At 24.6% G+C, this 22,194-nt stretch overlaps 3 protein-coding genes; 2 read left to right on the top strand and 1 right to left on the bottom strand.

Annotated features, from left to right (window-relative positions):
* Window positions 1-36: 36 nt before the first annotated feature.
* Window positions 37-1,634, top strand: FFUJ_11524 (uncharacterized protein; the record flags this gene model as incomplete). XM_023570433.1 has 4 exons in its annotated part: window positions 37-752; window positions 812-1,166; window positions 1,220-1,498; window positions 1,554-1,634. 4 exons carry the CDS (start codon window positions 37-39, stop codon window positions 1,632-1,634), a joined length of 1,431 nt encoding a protein of 476 aa, XP_023437546.1.
* Window positions 1,635-1,971: 337 nt separating this feature from the next.
* On the bottom strand, window positions 1,972-3,577 carry FFUJ_11523 (related to PHO12-secreted acid phosphatase; the record flags this gene model as incomplete). XM_023570432.1 has 4 exons in its annotated part: window positions 1,972-2,980; window positions 3,030-3,178; window positions 3,231-3,364; window positions 3,412-3,577. 4 exons carry the CDS (start codon window positions 3,575-3,577, stop codon window positions 1,972-1,974), a joined length of 1,458 nt encoding a protein of 485 aa, XP_023437545.1.
* A 730-nt stretch (window positions 3,578-4,307) lies between these two features.
* On the top strand, window positions 4,308-5,309 carry FFUJ_11522 (related to endonuclease/exonuclease/phosphatase family protein; the record flags this gene model as incomplete). XM_023570431.1 has 3 exons in its annotated part: window positions 4,308-4,783; window positions 4,836-5,114; window positions 5,177-5,309. 3 exons carry the CDS (start codon window positions 4,308-4,310, stop codon window positions 5,307-5,309), a joined length of 888 nt encoding a protein of 295 aa, XP_023437544.1.
* Between the last annotated feature and the right edge of the window lie 16,885 nt (window positions 5,310-22,194).

Here is a 22,194-nt window from a genome sequence, read left to right as displayed (position 1 = left end):
TATCACCTTCAACTCCAAATTCAATCCATCTTCATCATGTCAAGCGGACGCGGTCGAGGTGGACTATTCCAGCGCGGTGGTCAAGGTGGTCGAGGTGGTCGAGGCGGGGGATTGATAGGGTCCGCGGTCCGCGGCGTAGCAGGCGGTATTGGGCTCGTGTCGGAGAGCGTTAGCTCTTACAAAGAGAAGAGAGCAGCGGAGAAAACCCCCGCATCCTCAGAGTCAAGCCAACAGCCTCAATCAAGCGGAAGCATTGCTGTCGGAAGCGAGCCGCCACCGAACTATGAGCCTCGGCCAGGCCAGCATGAGGACTCGACTGAAAGACAATGGGAGCTCGACGAAACACAATCCGAGCTCCTCTCAAGTCCTCAAGATAGTGCCGAGATCGCTCAACAGACTCAAGCTGACAAGGATCTTGTGGCCAGCTTTTTGAGAGTGCATGGCTCTTCATCCGGCCGAGCCAATGCTCAATTGGAATTGCCGGTCATTCTCGCACAGCGGAGACCAAAAGATCGAACCCGTGGGTTTGTTCGTGGATATGCTCCGATGCTTGAGAATGCCGGTATTGATCAGGCGGCATGGCTAGACTTTTTAGATAAATTCGACCAGTCTACTCGAGCCTCGCCTTGGATCGAGGTCATCAACTTTGCAGAGTTGGGCGGCTTCTTTGTACCGATTGCGCCAAGTATCGCCATCAGTGTAGCCGTGTACAAGACAATTGAGGTTGCGAAGGATGTCCAAGGCAGACAAAGGTAACGTTCTCTGGCAAAGCATCGTGTCGTCTGGAGTAGAAACTTACAAAGCGCCACAGGTCAAACAAGTTCATTTCCCAGATGAACGAGCAATACTTCTACCCGAGGGGCTTATGTTGTCTGATTATGACCTGGCGACCCGATTCCGGGAGGTCTCACGAGGTTGTTGACTTAACATCAACAGTTGCTTCTTCGATTGGATCGTATGACTCTGGATTTACCAACAAGTTTCAAACCTCCAGCGGAAAGACCTACGGTGATTTCGCTCTCCCCGAGGCTGCCCCTCTCATCTTTCCGACCCTCGATGTACTTGCTGAGGCTGATAGTGAGGAATCGAAGGGTCTGAAGCAAACCCTGGGTGAGAAGAGAACATACATCCAGGAGTACTATGACAAGAGAGCCCAGGCTCAGTTCGTAAGTCAACGAAGTTGATGGCTGATAAGAATCTGGACTAAACTCGGCTACAGGCGCTCAATAGACCGGATAATCTCTTGGCCAACCAGCAAGAAGCTCCAAAGTTCACTTCACGATATGCCGATCCTAGCCATCCTTCCAACAATGGCTCCTTGATCTCCCTACTCACTGGCGGATATGTCGACCCAACGAAGCTTCATCGGGGCTTCAGGGGCCAAGCACCAGAGGTCCAGAGTAAGGGACAACCCAGTGGAGCACCAAGTGATAGACAGCCCGGTTTGCCCCTGCCTTACAAGCCGGTCAAGGCGGCAAGAAAATTTCTCTTCAACAAGGTAACGATATCTGGCGCTTCTCAAAGACTCCAAAAGTGGTAATTAACTTGTATAGGACATTTTGTATCTAATGGTTGTTAATATGCCCAGTGAGGATGAGCTCCGGGAGGCCAAGGCGGTATTGGACCGCAGATAAGGGATTTCTACATTCCAGATCGATAGAGTCCAGAGCGATAGAATACTTTGAGTCACAGATCAAGTCCATAGGACTCTAGATGATTGGTGGTAAGTTATCTGGACTGAGCGACTCGCGGTTTCTGGGCTATCTTCGCTCCTCGAGCCATTGTGCAGTTAAGCACGTTGACCGCTTTTGAGCCTGTTCCTTGGATACAGATCGAGCTGTCACAAAGGATAGTGGTTCCAAGACCAAATGAAGAAAGTAAACTGACATATTATTAAAAGCTCCGCCTCCTAACTGTGATTGCCTCACGATCCTGTCTGCAAGCTCAACCCCGCCTCGTATCATGCACGAGTTAGGGCTCAACAGCCTGCAAGTGCGACTGCGCCAAGTTTGTGAAGAAACTGGCTCCAAGAACCTTGCTTGGAGTGGCAGGGTCAGTTGCATTGCAGAGCTTGGCAAAGTTGCCGTTCTTCCTGAGTCTGTCCTTGGTAAACTTGGAGTACTTGGACAGAGAGCATGACTTTCCAGGTCCATCCCGGCAAGAAGGCACTGGGTAAACGACATCGTTGATCAGGATCCGAACAAACTTCTTCGAACCGTAAGCCTTGTTGGAACCGCAGCTGAGACGCTCAAAGGCGATGGTACCTCTCATGGGAGAGATGTTAGAACTGCGCCAGATGCGGTCCTTGGGAATACGATCCAGAGGGAGAGGAGCTTGCTTGTCAAAGACTCCAGTAGCAACAGCCAACTCGTTCAACTGACCGTCGTTCAAGAAGCTCATCAGGATCTTGGGGAGCTTGAAAGGCTTTCCATCAAAGTCCTTACCCGTGGTATCAGGGCCAGCAACGAAACGCTCGATCAGAGACTCGAGGAAAGGCACCATCATCTTTGAGGCAACCTTGGTGGCGGGTCCAACACCGTAGTAGTATCTGAGATCTTGCTGATACTCGTATGCTTCCAGCTCCTTCTGAGTGAAGGTATCGCAGAATGGCGAGAGCTTGCCTTTGATTTGCGACTCAAAACCACAGATGTAGGGGAAGTCATTCCATGTCGAGTCGTCAAGCTGGAGGTCGCCCTTGATGTATCTGGATAAGCGCTTTTTGAAGCCTGGAAGCCATCGCTGACGCCATTCGTCCTGCTGCTTGCTGCTGTCATCGATGAAGGTAGGACACATATCCGATGGAGCCAGGGTATCGCCCAGGTGAGATGGGACGCCTTTGCCGGTCACGGAAACAACGGTTCCCAGGGAAGAGTTGGTTCCCAAAAACCCGTGAAGGAAGAGCTTTGCAGTCTGGAGAACTCGTGTATAGTTGTTAGCCCACACAATAAAGTCCTCGCCCTCTTGGTACAGATCAGGGTATCTTTCTGAGTTAGTCAAGATCTCAAAAGCCGACAATGCCGAGCTCCTACCTGGTTCTTAAGGTGTAACCCATATCAAACAGTTCCTTGTATCCAGTCTTGCTCAGCTGAGCGATCTGAATGTCAGGGTTGGTAAGTGGGCTCTCCCAAGTGTGAATGAAGGACAGTGGCCCAGTTGCGGTGTACTTGGACTCTCGGAACTAAATTGTTGGTCAGACCTTTCCGTGATACAAAGTGTTGATCATTTCTTACACGGCGAGCCATCTCGAGCCATCCATTGTGAGCGCCCTGATCAGGATAGCGGGATCCGTGCCGCGACACGTAGGCAGCTTGGTCGACCTGACATCCCTCAGGAACCTCTGAGGATATTCCGGTCAATTCCTCGCCTGAATCTGTTAAATAAAAGACTCAACTCCGGTCTGATGCCACTTACCGATGTGCCATGGGCCGTTGGCTCCAACATGGGCCAGAGGGTTCTTTGCTGAAGCGCCATCGGGCAATAGAACTGCTTGCACGGGATCAAGCGAAGCGCCGACTCCTGCGTTGCGTGCGGAGCATGCTGAGCCTAACAGGGCGACGGCAATAAATGGGCCTCTCATAGTGTCACTATTTATGGATGAAAATCTTTGGGAATGAGGGCACAGATAGACAAGCAAAGAAGAAAGTTCAACGTTCAACAATGAGGAGAAATATATAGAACTACGACAGCCCTTGCTCGACCCGGAAATTAAACTCCAATTCTGTATAGACTAAATGTCATCCAGACTCTCTATTTCCGCCCTTCCGCTCGATGTCAATTGAGATCTATCAACTGTGCCGCGATAGCGAACGGGCCTAGCAGGGGATAGTCCGGCACGTGTTCTCGAGGGAATAACCTATTCGGTCGCATAATGCTAAGAAGCTTGGTATCCATCGATGCATTGGTGGAAAAGTCAAACCCTCGGTAAAGACGGGCCAATTGCCAGATTCGGAAATGCTTCAAGAGCAATAGTAAACCAGTAAAACAAAAGAATCCATCTACGTGCCTCACTGACGTAGCGTGTAAATGTGATGGTCTCTATATGCCGCGGTTTATGAAGTTGGAAAGAAGAAGCTGCTTTTCGGACAACAATCGTTTTTGTAGTTTGAAGCCGCGATATCACTTCACGAGGTCCGGCATTGGACCCCTGACAGGAAGGTATTATGCTGATCACGATGCAACATGACAGATCGGCCCATGAAGCTTGGACTTGCTGTTCTCCTCTTCATGTCGCTCTCCCCATAAATAGACGGCGAATATCAAAGAAATCACCATAGCTTCAGTCTTATTCACCTACAAGCCAAGAAAACATGTCAATCCGCACCATGTCCAGCCGGCTCCTTGCCGCCGCCCTCGCTCTTGGTGGTCTCTCAGTAGGACAGACTACTGGAAACTTCAACTTCCTTACCTACAACGTCGCTGGACTTCCTGCTATCATCAACAACAACGAGGTTCCTGGTGACAAGGGAACCAACGCCAACCTCATTGGCACCGTTCTTGCCACTCAGAAGTATGATGTTGTTCATATGCAAGAGGACTTCAACTACCATGCCTACATCTATGCGACTGACAACCATCCTTACCGTACTCCTACCTCTGGGGGCGTTCCGTTTGGCGATGGTCTCAACACTGTCGCCAACTATGACTGGACTGGCCTTGTCCGCAAGAAGTGGAACAAGTGCAACCTGAACTCTGGCGATTGTTTGACCCCCAAGGGTTTCAGCTTTATGCGCATGAAGATTCAGAGCATTGAGGTTGATCTTTACAACCTTCATGCTGATGCTGGGTATGTGAGTCGATTGATATATATTGGATGAGACTGACCATCCGCCGTTTAGCTCGGACCAAGGTGATGTCGATGCTCGTTCTGCAGGTATCGATCAGATCCTGGCCTACATCAACGCAAACTCCCAGGGAAGGGCCGTGATCGTCGCTGGTGATACCAATGACAGATGGACCAATGCAGGTCGAAGCATCAACAAACTGACCGATGCCGGCTTCAGCGACTCTTGGATCCAGCTCATCCAGGGGGGAAAGTTTCCTACGGCTGGGGCCACTGCGAACCCATGCAAGGTCCCTGCCGCTGATAACACATGTGAGATTGTTGATAAGGTTTTGTAAGTCACCACCCTCAGTTTCGGTTTAATGTCTTGCTTGTAATATATTAATAAGACCATAGCTATCGCTCGGGCAGCTCTGTAAAGCTTACTGCTAAGAGTTTTAACTATGTTCCTAAGGTCTTTGTGCAGCCTGATGGGAATATTCTATCAGACCACAATCCTGTGCTTGTTGAGTTTACTTGGTCTATTTAGTTCTATAGTAAATAACTTTACTATTAATATTATATAATATAATAGCCTTTTTAGCTGTAGCTTTACTATACTATAAGGTTACTTACTTATAGTTAAAGGGCAGATTAATATATTAATAGCTTAAAGATTAACTACTATAATTATTATAAATTTAAAGTATTATTAATAGTTATATTATTTTTATATATTATTATATTAAGTATTTAACTTTTATATATATTATATAACTTTAAATTTTATTATAATTATAAATAAATTTAATTTAAATTACTGCTTTTTTATTATTATTATTTTATTTATAGTTTTTAAATATAAAGTTAATTAATTATATATCTTAATATATATATTTAATTAGTAAATTTATTACTAACTTTAAGTTAATTTAGCTTTTATTAACTTATAATAATTAGGGTTTTAAATAAAAAAAGTAATTTCTATTAAATTTATATTTATAAATAATATTATAATAATTAGGTTTTTAAATAATTAAATTAATTTATATTAAGTTTATATTTATAAATAATATAAAATATAATATTAAGTAATAATAAAGTATTATATCTTTTAATAATAAATTTAATATATATTAAGCTTATATATTAATAGCTTAATATAGCTAATTAGCTTAATTTTTAAATTATATAACTTAAAGACTTTATAAGATTCTTTTAAAATAACCCTTTTTAAGAAATCTTCTATCCTTAAGCTTTAATTAATATAATACTATTATATCTATTTAGTTTATCTCTATTAATTATAATAATTTTAAAGCTTTTATTTAAATTACTTAAATATAATAATTAACCCTTAAATAATTATAATAATTAATTTAAATTTAAATAAATTATTAATAATACCTTTAAAAGTTATTAATAATTTTACTTTAATTAATTAAAAAGAATTATTTTAAATAATAATCTATTTTATTAAATAAGCTATATTATTAATTTATATTACTGCCTTTTAGATTTAAATTAAATAATTAAAAAAAAGCTTATTTTTAAATAATAAATAAAAAAATTAAAGTAATAAATTAAAAAAATTATTAAAAATCTCTTAAAAATTTAAAAAAAATAGTTAAAATATATCTTTAATTAATATTAATAATAAAAAGCTTAATTAAATTAATAATAATACTTTATTAAGTTATTTTAAATATTATAAAAGTTCTTTATTTAATAATAAAAGTTAAATAATTCTAGTTTAAACTACTGCTTCTTTACTTTAATTGCTCTTAAATATAAGGTCAATTAATTATATACCTAGATATATACATTTAATTAGTAGAGTTATTATTAACTTTAGGTTAATTTAACTTTTACTAACTAACTTATATAAAAGTTAACCTAATTCCTTTAAACCTTTAAACCTTACTATTACCTTATATTTATCTTTAACCCCTATATAAGCAGGAGGAAACCAACTATATATTTAGCCTTAATAATTATATTTTATAGCTACTCTTTATAGCTAGCTAAGCCTAAAAAGGCAGCTAGAAAGGTAGCCTAATTGGTTATTAGGGTCTTGCCTTATCTTAAAGCTTCTTTTAGGTCTTTTAGTTATAATAGCTCTTTAGCTAGCTAATCTAAAGATATTATATAAAATAGGATATTTAGATCTATATAATTAATTATATTAATTAAAATATAGTTAAAAATAGCTATTTTAATTAAGCTAGATTAATTCCTTGATAAGAAGTTCTTTTTAATAGCTATAACTATTATATAAAGCTTATAGTATTTATAGCCTATAGCTTCTATTAATACTAATTTAATTATATTAATAAAGTTATAATTAATTATATAATAGGCCTAATTAGCCTATAGGCTATTATATATAGTAGGTATTATAATAGTAGCTATAATTAATATTAGTAACTATAATTAATAGTTAGGTTAGGGAATATACTTATAAGTTTGTGCTTAATCTTTTAGTTAGGTAGAGTCTAACTGACCTTTAAGTAGAAGTGTAATAGACTTAGCCTATATCTTAGTCTTTTAAATAGAGTAAAGGAAGAAGGCTAATATAGCTACTAAGAGGCGGTATTAATACTGCTTAATTAAGGCAGCAATTACGCCACTAGGGCAGATAAACCTTATACAATTTTAACCTTTAAGATATAGGCCTACTATAGGGGCCTTATTATTTAAGCCTTTATATATAAAGTTAGAAGCTTAATAGCCTTATAAGGCTAATAGTAAGGAAAAAAAAAAAAAAAGTTAAATAAAAGTTAAAAATATTATTACTTTTAAATACTTAATTATCTTTTATAAAGAAAATAAATAATTAAATAATATAAATTAAAGCTTTAAAAGAGCCTATAAGTAATATTATATTAGTAAAAGTTAAATTCTTTTTATATATAATAATATAACCTTAAGTATTTAATTTATATAATTAAATTACTTAAATAAATTATAATAGTATTTTAGTATAAATAGTTAGCCTAGTCTTTAGGTTATATAATTTTAGGACTTTATAAAATCTCTTTAAAAAACCTCTCTTTAAGGAATCTTCTTTCCTTAAGCTTTAGTTAATATAATATTATTATATCTATTTAGTTATTATTAATTTACTATAATAACTTTAAAGTTTTTACTTAAATTACTTAAGTATAATAGTTAATCTCTAAAGAATTATAGTAATTAATTTAAACCTAAATAAATTATTAATAATAACCTTAAAAGTTATTAATAATTTTACTTTAATTAATTAAAAAAAACTATTTTAAATAATAAATAGAAAAATTAAAATAATAAATTAAAAAGATTATTAAAAATCCCTTTAAAAACTAAAAAAAGAACTTTTAAAATATATCTTTAATTAATATTAATAATAAAGAATTTAATTAAATTAATAGTAATACTTTATTAAGTTATTTTAAATACTATAAAAGCTCTTTTATTAATAATAAAAAAGAAATAAAAGCTAAAAATATAATTATCTTTAAATATTTAATTACTTTCTATAAAAGAGATAAATAGCTAAATAATATAAATTAAAGCTTTAAAGAAATCTATAAATAATATTATATTAATAAAAGCTAGATTCTTTTTATATATAATAATATAACTTTAAGTGCCTAATTTATATAATTAAGCTATTTAAGTAAGTAAATTTAAATTTAAAAAGAAATTATAAAAAGAAATTAAATAGCTTTTAAAAAATAATCTTTAATTTTTATAAAAAATAAAAAAAATTACTAGATTTTTATTATAGTTTAGTTTAAAAGTACTTAATAATAACTAAAATAGTTCCCTTAAGACTTTTATAAATACTTTATTTTTATTAAAAATTACCTTTTTTATAAATTTAATATTACTATATAGATATATTAATATTATATAAAGCTACTTTTAACCCTTTAAGATATTATAGCTATTTAAGGAGGTATTAAATTACTTAAAATTAAAGAGAAATTAATATAATTTATATAAAAATTATAAGATATATTAAACTATAAAAATAAATATATAAGAAACTTCCTTAAAATTTAATTAATTAAAAAGAAGCCTTATATATTAGAAGAAAGCTTAAAACTATATTTACTATAATGCCTTTAAAATAATAACTTAAATTATATTTTTATTTAATAAATAAAAGATAAAAAAAAAAATAAAAAAAGATTTCTCTTTTTAATAAAATACTTTAATTACTATAAAATAAAATATTATTTTAAAAATTAGTTTAAATTCTATAAAGTTAATTAAATTAAAAAATTAAAAAAATAATTTTAATTAAAAATAAAGATTAATTCTTAATTAAAAACCTTATAAAAGATATTAATTATTATTAAAAATATCTTTAAATTTAATTTAAAAGAAAAATCTTTATTATAATTAAAATATAAAGCTATAAAAATATTATAATATAAATATATTTAAACTATAAAGTGAAAATTAATATTATTAATAATACTATTATTAAATCTTAAGGCTTTTAATAATTAAGAAATATAAATATCTCTTTATAAAAAGCTAATAATAATTAATTAAAAATAAAAAGAAAATAAAAAGTGCCTTTTATTTTAATAAATTATTAAAATAATCTAAAAAAATAACTAAAAGTTTAATAAATATTAAAAAAGGGATTATAATAAATCTATCTTTTTCTTTATAATTACCTTAGAAAACCTTTAAATTATAATTAACTTTAAAATAAAGAAATAATAGTTTAAAGGTTATTATAATAGCTTGAAACTTCTTTAACCTTAATAATTCTTAAAGAAAACTTAAAATAAAATAAAAATCTTTATTATTACTATTTTTAAAGAACTTTATTATATTTTAAAGAAAGATATTAAAAAGCCTAATTAAATAATAAAAATACCTTTTAAATTAAAAGTATATATTAAGGTTTTTAACTATAATAAAGTAATTAAAATTTTTAACTTTAAGAAAATAGATTATATTATTAATTTAATTAAAAAAAAGGAATTTCTTTATAAATCTATTTATTTATTATTATAAGTTAAATTAAAAGAACTTTATAAATATATATAAAAGAACTTAAAAATTAAATAAATTTACCTTATTAAAAGCCTTATTAAGTTATTTATTTTATTTATATTAAAAAAAAATAAAAGATTTTACTTTTATATTAATTATTAAGGCCTAAATATAATTACTATTAAAAATTAATATTTTTTACTTTTAATTTTAAAGATTATAAATTAAATTTAAAAAGTAAAGTATTTTTTTAAGGTTAATATTAAAGATATATATTATTAAATTTATATTTAAAAAAGAAATAAATAGAAAACTATATTTAGAATTAAATATAATTATTTTAAGTATATAATTAAATTATTTAAACTAGTTAATATATTTACTATATTTTAATATTATATATCTTAATAATATTTTAATATTCTTTAAGATTAAAGAAGAATATATAAATTACTTTATATAAGTCCTAAAATAAATAAAGGCTATTAAATTATATATAAAACCCTTTAAGTATTCCTTTTATTAAAATAAAGTTAAGTTTTTAGAATTTATTTTAACTATTAAGAAAATAAAGATAAATTTAGCTAGAATATATATTATTACTAAATAGCCTAAACTAATAATATATAAAAAAGTATAAATATTTTTAGGATTTTATAACTTTTATTAAAGATTTATTTATAGTTACTTTAAGGTTATAGCTTTTTTAATTATTTTATTAAAAAGAAATTAAAATAAAAAAAAATTAAAAGCTATAAAATTAAATAATTAAAAAACCTAAATATTTTAGGCCTTTATTATTAAATTTAAAAAGACTTTAATTTTAAGGTATTTTAACCTTAAAAGATAAATCTATATTAAAATAGATATATTAAATTATATTATAGCTAATATTTTATTTTAATTAAATAATAAAGGAAATTACTATCTTATAGTATTTTAATTTTAAAAGTTTAATAATATTAAAAGGTTATATAGTATATTAAACTAGAAAATAATAACTATTATAGAGTTATTTAAATACTAATAGTATTACCTTAAAAGGTCTCTAAAATAAATAAAGGTTTTAAGTAATTATTAAAACTTTTAATTATTTATAAAAAATATTAAATTAAATAAAAAATAGGCTAAATAATCCCTATATTTAATAGTATATAACTTTATTATTAAATATAAAAAAGGGATAAATAATCTTATTAATATCTCTTTAAGACTTTTAAAAGGTAAAAAAGAAAGCTATTATAAGTTAAAGTTAATTAACTCCTTAAAGAAAAGGATAATTAAAATATAAATATTAATAAGAAGTTAATAATATAAAAAAAGATTAAATAAAATATTTAAAAAAAAGGTAATTTTACTTTAAACCTTAAATAAATTTAAGCTAAATAAAAAGTCTTTAAGTATTAAAATTAATTTAACTTTATTATTAAATAATATAAATAATTTAAGTTAAAAGCTTAATATTAATATATAGTTTTATAGTATATTAAAATTATTTATAGTAATTTTTAATAAAATAATAAAGGAGTCTTTATATTAAAAGAAACCCTTAAAGAATAAAATATTAAAACTAATAATTAAAGTTATTAAGTTAATTTAAATAAAAAATAAATTAATATTTAATTAAAAAATTAAAGTATTTTAAATAAATAAAAAAGAAGGTTTTTAAAAATAGGTAACGTGGTTAATAAGCAAGCGCTCTAGATAAGTAAGCGCTCTAAAAATCCCTTAATCTTATATCTAACTATCTAATTAATTAGTTCTTAATTATTTAATATATTATAATCTTTAAATAAAGCTAGAATCCTTCTTACCCTTTAGGCCCTTTAAAATAACCTAAAATTAAGTCTCTAATAGGCTATAGATATTTATAAAGTTAGTCACTTTATTTTATATTATTATTAAAATAGTATTTAATTATAATATAATTTTATCCTAAATTTATAGAGACTATTTAATCTAAAAGAGAAAATAATAGTCTAATTTATTTTTAATCTAAATTTATAAGGATTTCCTTTATAACTATATTTTATAGAAGAAATAGCTAATTCCCTACTAACTAATTATAATATATTACCTATTAATAAGTACTAGATTTATAACTTTATAAAGTAATAATTAGAACTAAAGATATATTTATTTTAAAGATATAACTATTAAAGAGCTAAATATAAAGATTTAACTATTATTTATAGCTAATTTAGGTTTATATAGAAAATAATTATAAAGTATAATATTTAATTAAATAATATATAGAACTTTAATAAGACTGGCTTTATAATAGGCCTTATTATAGCTAGAATAGCTATTATAGGTTTAGAAATATAAAAAAGGCTAAAATTAATATAGCCTAAAAACCAGAAATAGATTACTATAATTTAGGTAATTAATATAAAAAGTTAAGTAATTATACTATTTATTATTAATATAGGCTAATATTACCTTATTAATTAATATTAAGAATATAACTTTCTATTAAATTAGATTATTATAATAAGCTAAAATAGGTAAATAAATAATAAGTTAAATCTTAAGTAATTAAAATACTTTAATTAATTTATAATTAACTAATTAACTAATTCTTATTATCTTTTAATTCTTAATAGTTATAAAAGCTACTATTTAGCTAATTTTAAGAGATATTATAAAAAGAATAAAATTATTATACTTTATATACCTATTTATATATTTTATTTACTTTAGCCTTTTAATATTAAGTACTTTAGGCCATTAAAAAAGGCTTATAGCTAAAAAATAAAATATTTAATTAAATACTTTATAATTTATATTTTTAAAATTAAGTTCTTTTTTACCTTTTATATTATATTTAAAACTACCTTTATAAAAAGTAATATCTAAAGAGGTTTTAAAGAAGTTAAATTTATTTCTTTTAACCTAAAAACTATAATCTTAAAGCTTAATATATAGCTATAGACCTTAATGCCTCTTAAAAAGGCTACTTAACTATTAATACTATAGACTTTAAAGACCCTAAAGATAGTTATTAAGACTTAATTTTAATCTAAATACTTTAGTAATTAAATTAAATATTATTATAGTAATTTCTTAAAGTTAATATTAAAAGCCTTAAAGTCTTTTATAAAAAAAGTAATAGCTATAATATATAAGAATATACTATTAAGAGCTAAAATTTAAAATCTTTAAGATATAAATAAGATATTAAGCTAGCACTATAAGGTAAAAAGGATTAAACTATAGAAAAAAGAGACTATAACTATATAGAAAGTATTATAAGTAATTAATTAAATAGATATTAATATATAAATAATAGCTAAATCTTTAAGAAATAGTAATTAAAAAAGGTTAAAGCAATTAGGTAGTTAGTATTATAATATATATAATAAAGGCAGTTATAATATAAGGATTTATTAGGTAGCTTTTAAGTTTTTTAGAGAGAAATTTAATAAATAAAAGCTAGCCTTTTTAAATTATAGCTTAAGCTTTTAAGCTATAGGTTAAAAAGGTTAAGGAAAGTAGAGCATTTATTTATTTAGAGCGCTTACTTATTAACTATATTAATAAAAAATAACCTTTTTTATATAAAAAAGAGGCTTTATATACTATTAAAACCTAACTTAAAATAAGAGATATTATAGCTATATTATAATAATCCTTTAATAGGCCACTTTAAAGCTAAAAGGATTTAAAAGTTAATTTAAAGAAAGCTTTATTAAAAAGGCCTGGAAATTAATATAAATTAATATATAGTTATATATAATTTTTATAATAATTAATAGATTAATAAAATTTATATAATTTTTATCTATTTTTATAAAGATTATTATATTTAAGCTTATTAAGCTTTATTCTAAAAAGATAAAGCTATAATTTAATATATTAGAGGGTATTATTTTAAATAGAAAATTAACTTTTATAAATATATTTTAATTAGAACTTTATTATTACTTTAAAGTTAAATAAAGACTATTTATAATATTTTATTTTTAGATTAATAGATAAATAAAATAAATAAATTAGACTTTAAGTTATTACTCAAGGAACTTTATTAATAAAAATTAAAATATTTAATTAAAACTCTTTTAAATCTTATAATTTACTTATAATTTAGTAGTTAATATTACTATAAGTATAATATTAAATAGGGCCTTTATAGAATTTAACTTTAATTTTTATATTACTATTAAAGATAGTAGCTTTTAAAAAGGGATCTTAAAAGTAAAATAAAAGATTTAAAAGCTATAAAAGCTAAAAGATAGATTTATAATATATTAATAAAATATTACTAAAAGGTAAGTTAAATACTTTAACTTTAAGTATTAAGAAATAAACTTTAAATAAAAATAATTAATTATATTATTAACTAAAAACCTTAAGTTTAAAGAAAAAAAGAAAAAGTTAGCTTTTTAATTTATTAATCCTTTTAAGATTGTTAAGAGAATTAGGCTATAGATATATATATTAGCCTTTTTAAATTAATATATATAACTTTATAATATCTTTTATATAGGCCTTTTTAAGTTATATTAAATAAGGTATTAAAAAAAATAATAATTTTTTATTAATATTAAACCTTAAAGAAAAAAATAATTAGTAAAAAGTAAAAAGAATTAAAGAAAAAAAGAAAATTTAAAAGAAAATATATTATTTAATAAAATAAAAAGGATAGCCTATAGAATATAATTAATAAATTATTGCTATAAATATAGAAAATACCTTTTAAATTATTACTACTTAAAAAAAGCTTTAAATTAAATAAAAGAGAAAAAGGCTATAGCTATAAATAGAATAAGTACTATAAAAAAGAGAAAGGCTATAAAAAGATAATATATTAAAGTGTAGAGATTAAAATAATTAAAATACTTAAAAAACTAAAAGAAATAAAATTAATTATAAATAAATTTCCTTTTATTTAAATTTATTTTCTTAAAAACTATTCATTACTTTTAATTTTTACTTTTAAACTTAATAATAATAAAATTAATTATAGGCCTAATTTTCTATAAAGTTATTTCTTAATATAGAGTTTCTTTTAAGGTAATTATAACTATAATTATAAAAAGTAAATATTTTTAATTAAAATAAAAAATTAATAGCTATATTTTTTTAAAAAATTAAAAGGATTTTAAAGGTAAAAATTTAAATAGCTTTATTAATAATATTATTATTAAAGACTTATTATTATTTAAGTAAAATTATAATAATAAAAATAAAGGCTATTTTATTAAAAGGATTAAATAATAATTTAGGCTAAAGCTATTAAAAACTTAAATCTATATAAAAAAAAAATTAATTAATTTAAAGGAAATTAAATAAATTAGCTAAAAAAGATATAAAAAGTAAAATTAAAATAAAAGCTAAAATTAAAATTAAAATAAAACCCTTAAAAAGATTTTTATTTAAATAAAAGCTAAATAAAAAAAAAGTCTTAAAATATATTATAATATTATAAAGGTTATTTTTTAATATTATTTAAAGTTATTAATAGAATATTAAAGTTTAATTAATTTTATATATAACTTAAATCTTAAAAAATTAAAAATATTAATAAAAAATAATCTAAATATAATATTAAAACTTATAGTAAAAATTAAAAAAATATTATAAAGATATATTTATTAAATATAATAATAAGCTATAATAATAATATAAAGGGTTTTAGCCTTTTATATTAAAAAATATTAATAAAAAGGCAATAATATTAAAAAAAAAAGTAAAATTTATTAAAAAAAATATTAATATCTTTAAATTTATAAATTTATATATAAATCTTCTTTAAATAATAAAATGAAATTAAAAGCTAAAAAAAGGTATATTTAAGCTTATAATAAATATAAGTAATAAGATATTATAATTAATTAATAATATAAATAATAATTAAAGTAATTATAAACTTTAAGGCCTTTATTATATCTTTAAAATTACTTTTTATTATAATAAAAAGATTATAATTAAGTTAATAGTAAAATATAAAAGAGAATTATAAAAAAAATATATAGTTTATAATATCTTTTACTATAATTATATTTAATATAAAAAAAGAAATTAAGGTTATTAAAGATATAATAATTAAGCTAAAGAAAATAAAAAAAGTCTTTAAAATCCTTATTAATTAATAATACTTAAAGGTTATTTTTATAGATATAAGTATAATATATATAAATTTAATAACCTATAATATAATTAAAGGGCTTAAAAGATATAATTATTTTAAGCTTTTTAGCTTTATTAAGTATTTTAAAAATAGAAATAAGTTCTTTATTAGCTATTATAAGGAAATTAAAGTAGATTTAATAAAAGGTTAAAAGGTAAAAGATTAAAAAGTAAAGATATAAATAAAAAGAAAAATATATAAATTAAAAAGGTTATATAAAATAAAAAAGAAATAAAAAATAAAAAAGAAATAAAAAATAAAAAAGAAATAAAAAAAGAGAAAATTAAATACTTATAGTTAAAAAGGAATTAAATGCCTTATAAAGCCTAATAAAGCCTAAAAAATTAAGAGATTAACTATAAATTAAAGGATATAAATTATATAAAGCTATAAAATATTATAATAAGGCTGCCTATAAACTTATACTAAGTTTTATATATAAAATAGCTAAAATATAAACTATTACCTTTATATAAACCTAAATAAGGAATTAACTATTATAAATAAATATATAATAATAAAAGCCTATTAATAATTATATAATTTAATTTTATTACTATTTTAACTAAAAATAGTTAATTAAAAAAAAGAGGATAATTATAATAGTATTTTAGTATAAATAGTTAGTTTAGTCTTTAGGTTATATAATTTTAAGATCCTATAGAATCTCTTTAAAAAAACCTCTCTTTATAGAATCTTTTCTCTTTAAGCTTTAGTTAATATAATACTATTATGCCTATTTAGCTATTATTAATTTACTATAATATTTTAATATCAATTTAATGTTTTATTTATATTTTAAAGATTTTAATCTTTAACTTTTAATAATATATTTTTATATATTATAGCTATTACCTTTTTTAAAAAAGACTTTAAGGCTTTTAAAATTAACTTTAAGGAGCTATTATAATAATATTTAATTTAATTATTAAAGTTTTTAAATTAAAATTAAATCTTAATAACTATTTTTAAAGTGTTTAAAGCCTATAGTATTAATAATTAAATAGCCTTTTTAAAATATATTAAGGCTTATAATTATATATTAAGTTTTAAAAGTATAGTTTTTAAATTAAAAAAAATAAATTTAGTTAATTTAAAACCCTTTTAAATATTACTTTTTATAAAAATAGCTTTAAATATAATATAAAAGGTAAAAAAGAATTTAATTTTAAAAATATAAATTATAGAATATTTAATTAAATATCTTATTTTTTAACTATAAATCTATTTTAATAGCCTTAAATACTTAATATTAAAAGGCTAAAGTAAGTAAAATATATAAATAAATATATAAAATATTATAATTTTTTTTTTATAATATCTTTTAAAATTAATTAAATAATAGCTTTTATAATTATTAAGAATTAAAAAATAATATTAAATATTTAATTATTTAATTACAGATTAATTAAAGTATTTTAATTACTTAATATCTAACTTATTATTTATTTATCTATTTTAATTTATTATAATAACTTAATTATTTAAAAGGCTATATTTTTACTATTAATTAATAAAGTAATATTAATTTATATTACTAATAAATAATATAATTAATTAACTTTTTATATTAATTACTTAAATTATAGTAATTTATTTTTAATTTTTAAAATATATTAATTTTAGCCTTTTTAATATTTTTAAACCTATAATAGTTATTTTTCCAGTTTAAACTATTACTTCTTTACTAATATTACTTTAATTGCAGCTTTTAAATATAAGGTTAATTAGTTATATACTTAAGTATATATATTTAATTAGTAAAGTTATTATTAACTTTAGGTTAATTTAACTTTTATTAACTAACTTATATAAAAATTAACTTAATTTCTTTAAATATTTAGTTCTAGAACCCTACTATTACCCTATATTTATCCTTAACCCCTATATAAGCAAGAAGAAGTTAAGTATATATTTAGCCTTAATAATTATATTTTATAGCCACTCTTTATAACTAATTAAGCTTAAAAAGGCAGTTAAAAAGATAATCTAATTAGTTATTAAGGTTTTACCTTACCTTATAGCCTCTTTTAGATCCTTTAGTTATAATAGCTCTTTAGCTAGTTAATTTAGAGATATTATATAAAATAAGATATTTAAATCTATATAATTAATTATATTAATTAAAGTATAGTTAAAATAGCTATTTTAATTAAATTAAATTAGTTTTTTAATAAAAAGTTCTTTTTAATAGCTATAGTTATTATATAAAGCTTATAGTATTTATAGCCTATAGCTTTTATTAATACTAATTTAATTATATTAATAAAGTTATAATTAATTATATAATAGGCCTAACTAGCTTATAGGCTATTATATATAGCTATTATAATAGTAGCTATAATTAATATTAATAACTATAATTAATAGGTTAGGGAATGCACTTTATAATAAATTTAGCTTAATTAAAAAGGTTAATTTAAGATCTTTTAGGTAAGATAAAGGAAAAAGGCTAAAATAGCTACTAAAGGACCTATAGGCAGTATTAATACTACTTAATTAAGGCAGTAATTATACTATTAAAGTAAATAAACCTTATATAATTTTAACCTTTAAGATATAGGCCTACTATAAAGGCCTTATTATTTAAGCCTTTATATATAAAGTTAAAAGCTTAATAGCCTTATAAGGCTAATAGTAAAGAAAAAAAAAAGAAAAAAATAGTTATTTTAACTATAATAAGGTTTATTATAAAGCTAGTTTTATTAAAGTTTTAAATATTATTTAATTAAATATTATTATAATAACGCCCTGGTAATAAGGCTGACCGGCCTTCTATTACGTAATCTCGGGACCCCCTTAAGTCTATTATAAAAACCCCTTAAATAGAAATCCTACTTCTTTAAGCTTTAGTTAATATAATACTATTATGCCTATTTAGCTATTACCTATTTACTATAATAATTCTAAAGTTTTTACTTAAATTATTTAGGTATAATAGTAAACCTATAAAAAACCACTATAATTAGTATAGAACTTAATAAGCTATTAATAAATCCTCTAGAAATTAGTAATAACTTTATTTAAAACAGTAATAAAGGATCTTCCTAAATAGTAACCTATATAGCTAATTATTATAATGCTGGCCTGTAAGCTACTGTAACTAGGGGGTTACAGGGGGGTTACAGCAGGTTATATAGTGTAAGTAGTATAATACTAGCTAATAGATTAGCTATTATTGCCTTATCTTTTGGTCTAATAGATTAAAATGCTGCCTAATTGTTATAAAAATAATAGCTAGCTGTAGGTTAAATACTGCAGGATTAAGGGTTTAAATCCCGCCCTGGCTTATAAGACCTCTATATAGCTTATGCCTTTTTTAGCAGGTGCCTTTAGGCTATACCTATAGTTATATAAGTCTTAGGGGTTTATATACTTATATTATTGCCTAATTATATTTATAGATTAACTAAGGTGTCTTAAAATATAGTGGCTTAGCTATATAGTATAGCGTAAGGACGCGCTATATAGAAGGGAGGATAATTATAATGCTGGCCTATAAGCTATTATAACTAGGGGGTTATAGGAGGGTTACGGCAGGTTATATAGTGTAAGTAGTATAATACTAGCTAACAGATTAGCTATTATTGCCTTATCTTTTAGTCTAACGGATTAAAATGCTGCCTAATCGTTATAATTATATTATCTATATTATATATATTAGTGCTTTAAAAGTTAGGATTAAGTAACTAGAAGAAGAGCTTACTTTTTAATAATAATAAAATAAATTAAAATAATACCTTAAGGAAAATAGAGGTAAATTATAAAATCCCTTTAAAACCTAAAGAAGGAATAAACTATTTATATAACTACTTAACTTTAATGCTAAAGACTTACTATAAATAAGTAATAATACCTTAATAAGGCAATAATAAATAGAAAATAGCTTTACTTTTAATAGTAATAGAGAAGTAAAAGCTAAAAATATTATTACCTTTAAATACCTAACTACCTTTTAAAAATAAAATAAATAGTTAGATAATATAGACTAAAGCTTTAAGGGAGCCTAGAAATAATACTATATTAATAAGAGCTGTATTCTATTTGCCTGTAATAATATAGCACTAAATATAAGGCTTATATAGTTAAGCTACTTAAATAAATAAATAGAAGAAAGAAAAAAAGACTTAAAGAGAGATTAAAAAGCATTTAAGGAATAGTCCCTTACCTTTATAGAAAATAGGAAGAATTATTAGATATTTATAACTATATAACTAAAAAGTGCCTAATAATAACCTAATTAATCTCTTTAAGATTTCTATAAGTATCTTATCTTTATTAAAGATTACCTTCTCTATAAGCTTAATATAGCTATAAAAGTTTATTAATATTATATTAAACTTTTACCTATACTTTAGAATACTATAGCCTTTTAGGGAGGTATTAATCTCCTTAAAACTAGAAAAGAATTTATTTAATTAATATAATAACTTTAAGATACTTTAAACTAAAAGAATAAATATATAAGAAACCTGCTAAATTACTTACTACCTAAAAAGAAACCTTACTAACTCTAAAAACTGCTTAAATTATACTTATATTAATAACCTTAAGAAAATAACTAGAATTACTTTTTTATTACTAACTTAAAAGAAAAAGAAAAAGACTTAAATTCTATAAAATATTATAATTATTATAAAAAAGGTTACTATTTAAGAAATTGCCTTAAACCTAAAAGAATAAACTAAATAAAGAGATTAAAAAACTAGATATAATTAGAAATATAGGTTAATTTCTAGTTAATACCCCTAAAATAACCCTAATCTATAATTAAAATAGACTTTAAACCTACTTTAAAAGGAGGATCTTAATTATAATAAAGGCTTAAGGCTATAAAACTGTAATAATTAGGCAGCATTTTAATCCATTAGACCAAAAGATAAGGCAATAATAGCTAATCCGTTAGCTAGTATTATGCTACTTACACTATATAACCTACTGTAACCCCCCCTATAACCCCCTAGTTATAGTAGCTTACAGGCCAGCATTATAATTATCCCCCCCTTCTATATAGCATATCCTTATACTATACCATATAGCCAAGCTACTATATTTTAAGGCACCCTAGTTAATCTATAGATATAATTAGGCAATAATATAAGTATATAAACCCCTAAGACTTATATAACTATAGGTATAGCCTAAAGGCATCTACTAAGGAAGGCATAAGCTATATAGAGGTCTTATAAGCCAGGGCAGGATTCGAACCCTTAATTCCGCAGTATCTAACTTATAGCTAGCTATTATTTTTATAATAATTAGGTAGCATTTTAATCTATTAGACTAAAAGATAAGGCAATAATAGCTAATCTATTAGCTAGTATTATGCTACTTACACTATATAACCTACTATAACCCCCCCTATAACCCCCTAGTTACAGTAGCTTACAGGCCAGCATTATAAAAACTATTAAAATATAGGCTTACCTTAATTATAATATAAAAATAGATATTATTAATAAAACCTTTATAAGATTTTAGGGATTTTAATAACTAGAAGATATTAATATCCCCCTTTAAGAAGTAAATAATACCTAACTATAAACTATAAGATGCTAGGAAATAACCTTAACTTTAATAGATTACTAGAAATAAATATATAAAACTATATAAAGCTTAATAGATATTAATAAATAGGATTAGGATAAATTAATACTTCTTTTTATTACTATTTTAAAAGATCTCTAAATTATAATAGACTTTAAGATAAAGAAATAGTAATTTAAGGGGCACTATAAAGGCCTTAAATTCCTTAAATCTTACTAGTTCTTAAAGAAAACCTATAATAAAGTTAAGATCTTTATTATTACTATTATTAAAAAACCTTACTTACTTTCTAGTAAAGAACCCTAAAAACCTAATTAACTTAAAGGCATTCCCTATAAACTAAAAGCTTATATTAAAGTCTTTAGCTATAATAAGGCAATAAAGATACCTAACTTTAAGAAGATAGATTATTATTATAGTGGATGGGTAATAGCTAAGTAGGCATAATAGTATTATATTAACTAAAGCTTAAGGAAGCAGGATTTCTATCTAAGGGGTTTTTATAATAGACTTAAGGGGGTCCTAAGATTATATAGTAGAAGGCCAGTTAGCCTTATTACCAGGGCATTATTATAATTATCCCCCCCTTCTTAGGCAGCTATCCTTAGCTAGGTATAATTATAATAGAGTTAAAGAGTTATTAATATCTCTCTATTTTATAGCTATCTTTTATTAGCTTTTTATAATAGAGTTAGATATTATAGTAATAAAAGGTTATATTTATAGTATTTCCTCTATATAAACTATTAGACTGTTC

The sequence above is a fragment of the Fusarium fujikuroi genome, chromosome FFUJ_chr11, assembly GCF_900079805.1.
Source record: "Fusarium fujikuroi IMI 58289 draft genome, chromosome FFUJ_chr11".
Lineage (NCBI taxonomy): Eukaryota > Fungi > Ascomycota > Sordariomycetes > Hypocreales > Nectriaceae > Fusarium > Fusarium fujikuroi.
This window is presented reverse-complemented; position numbering and strand designations above follow the sequence as displayed.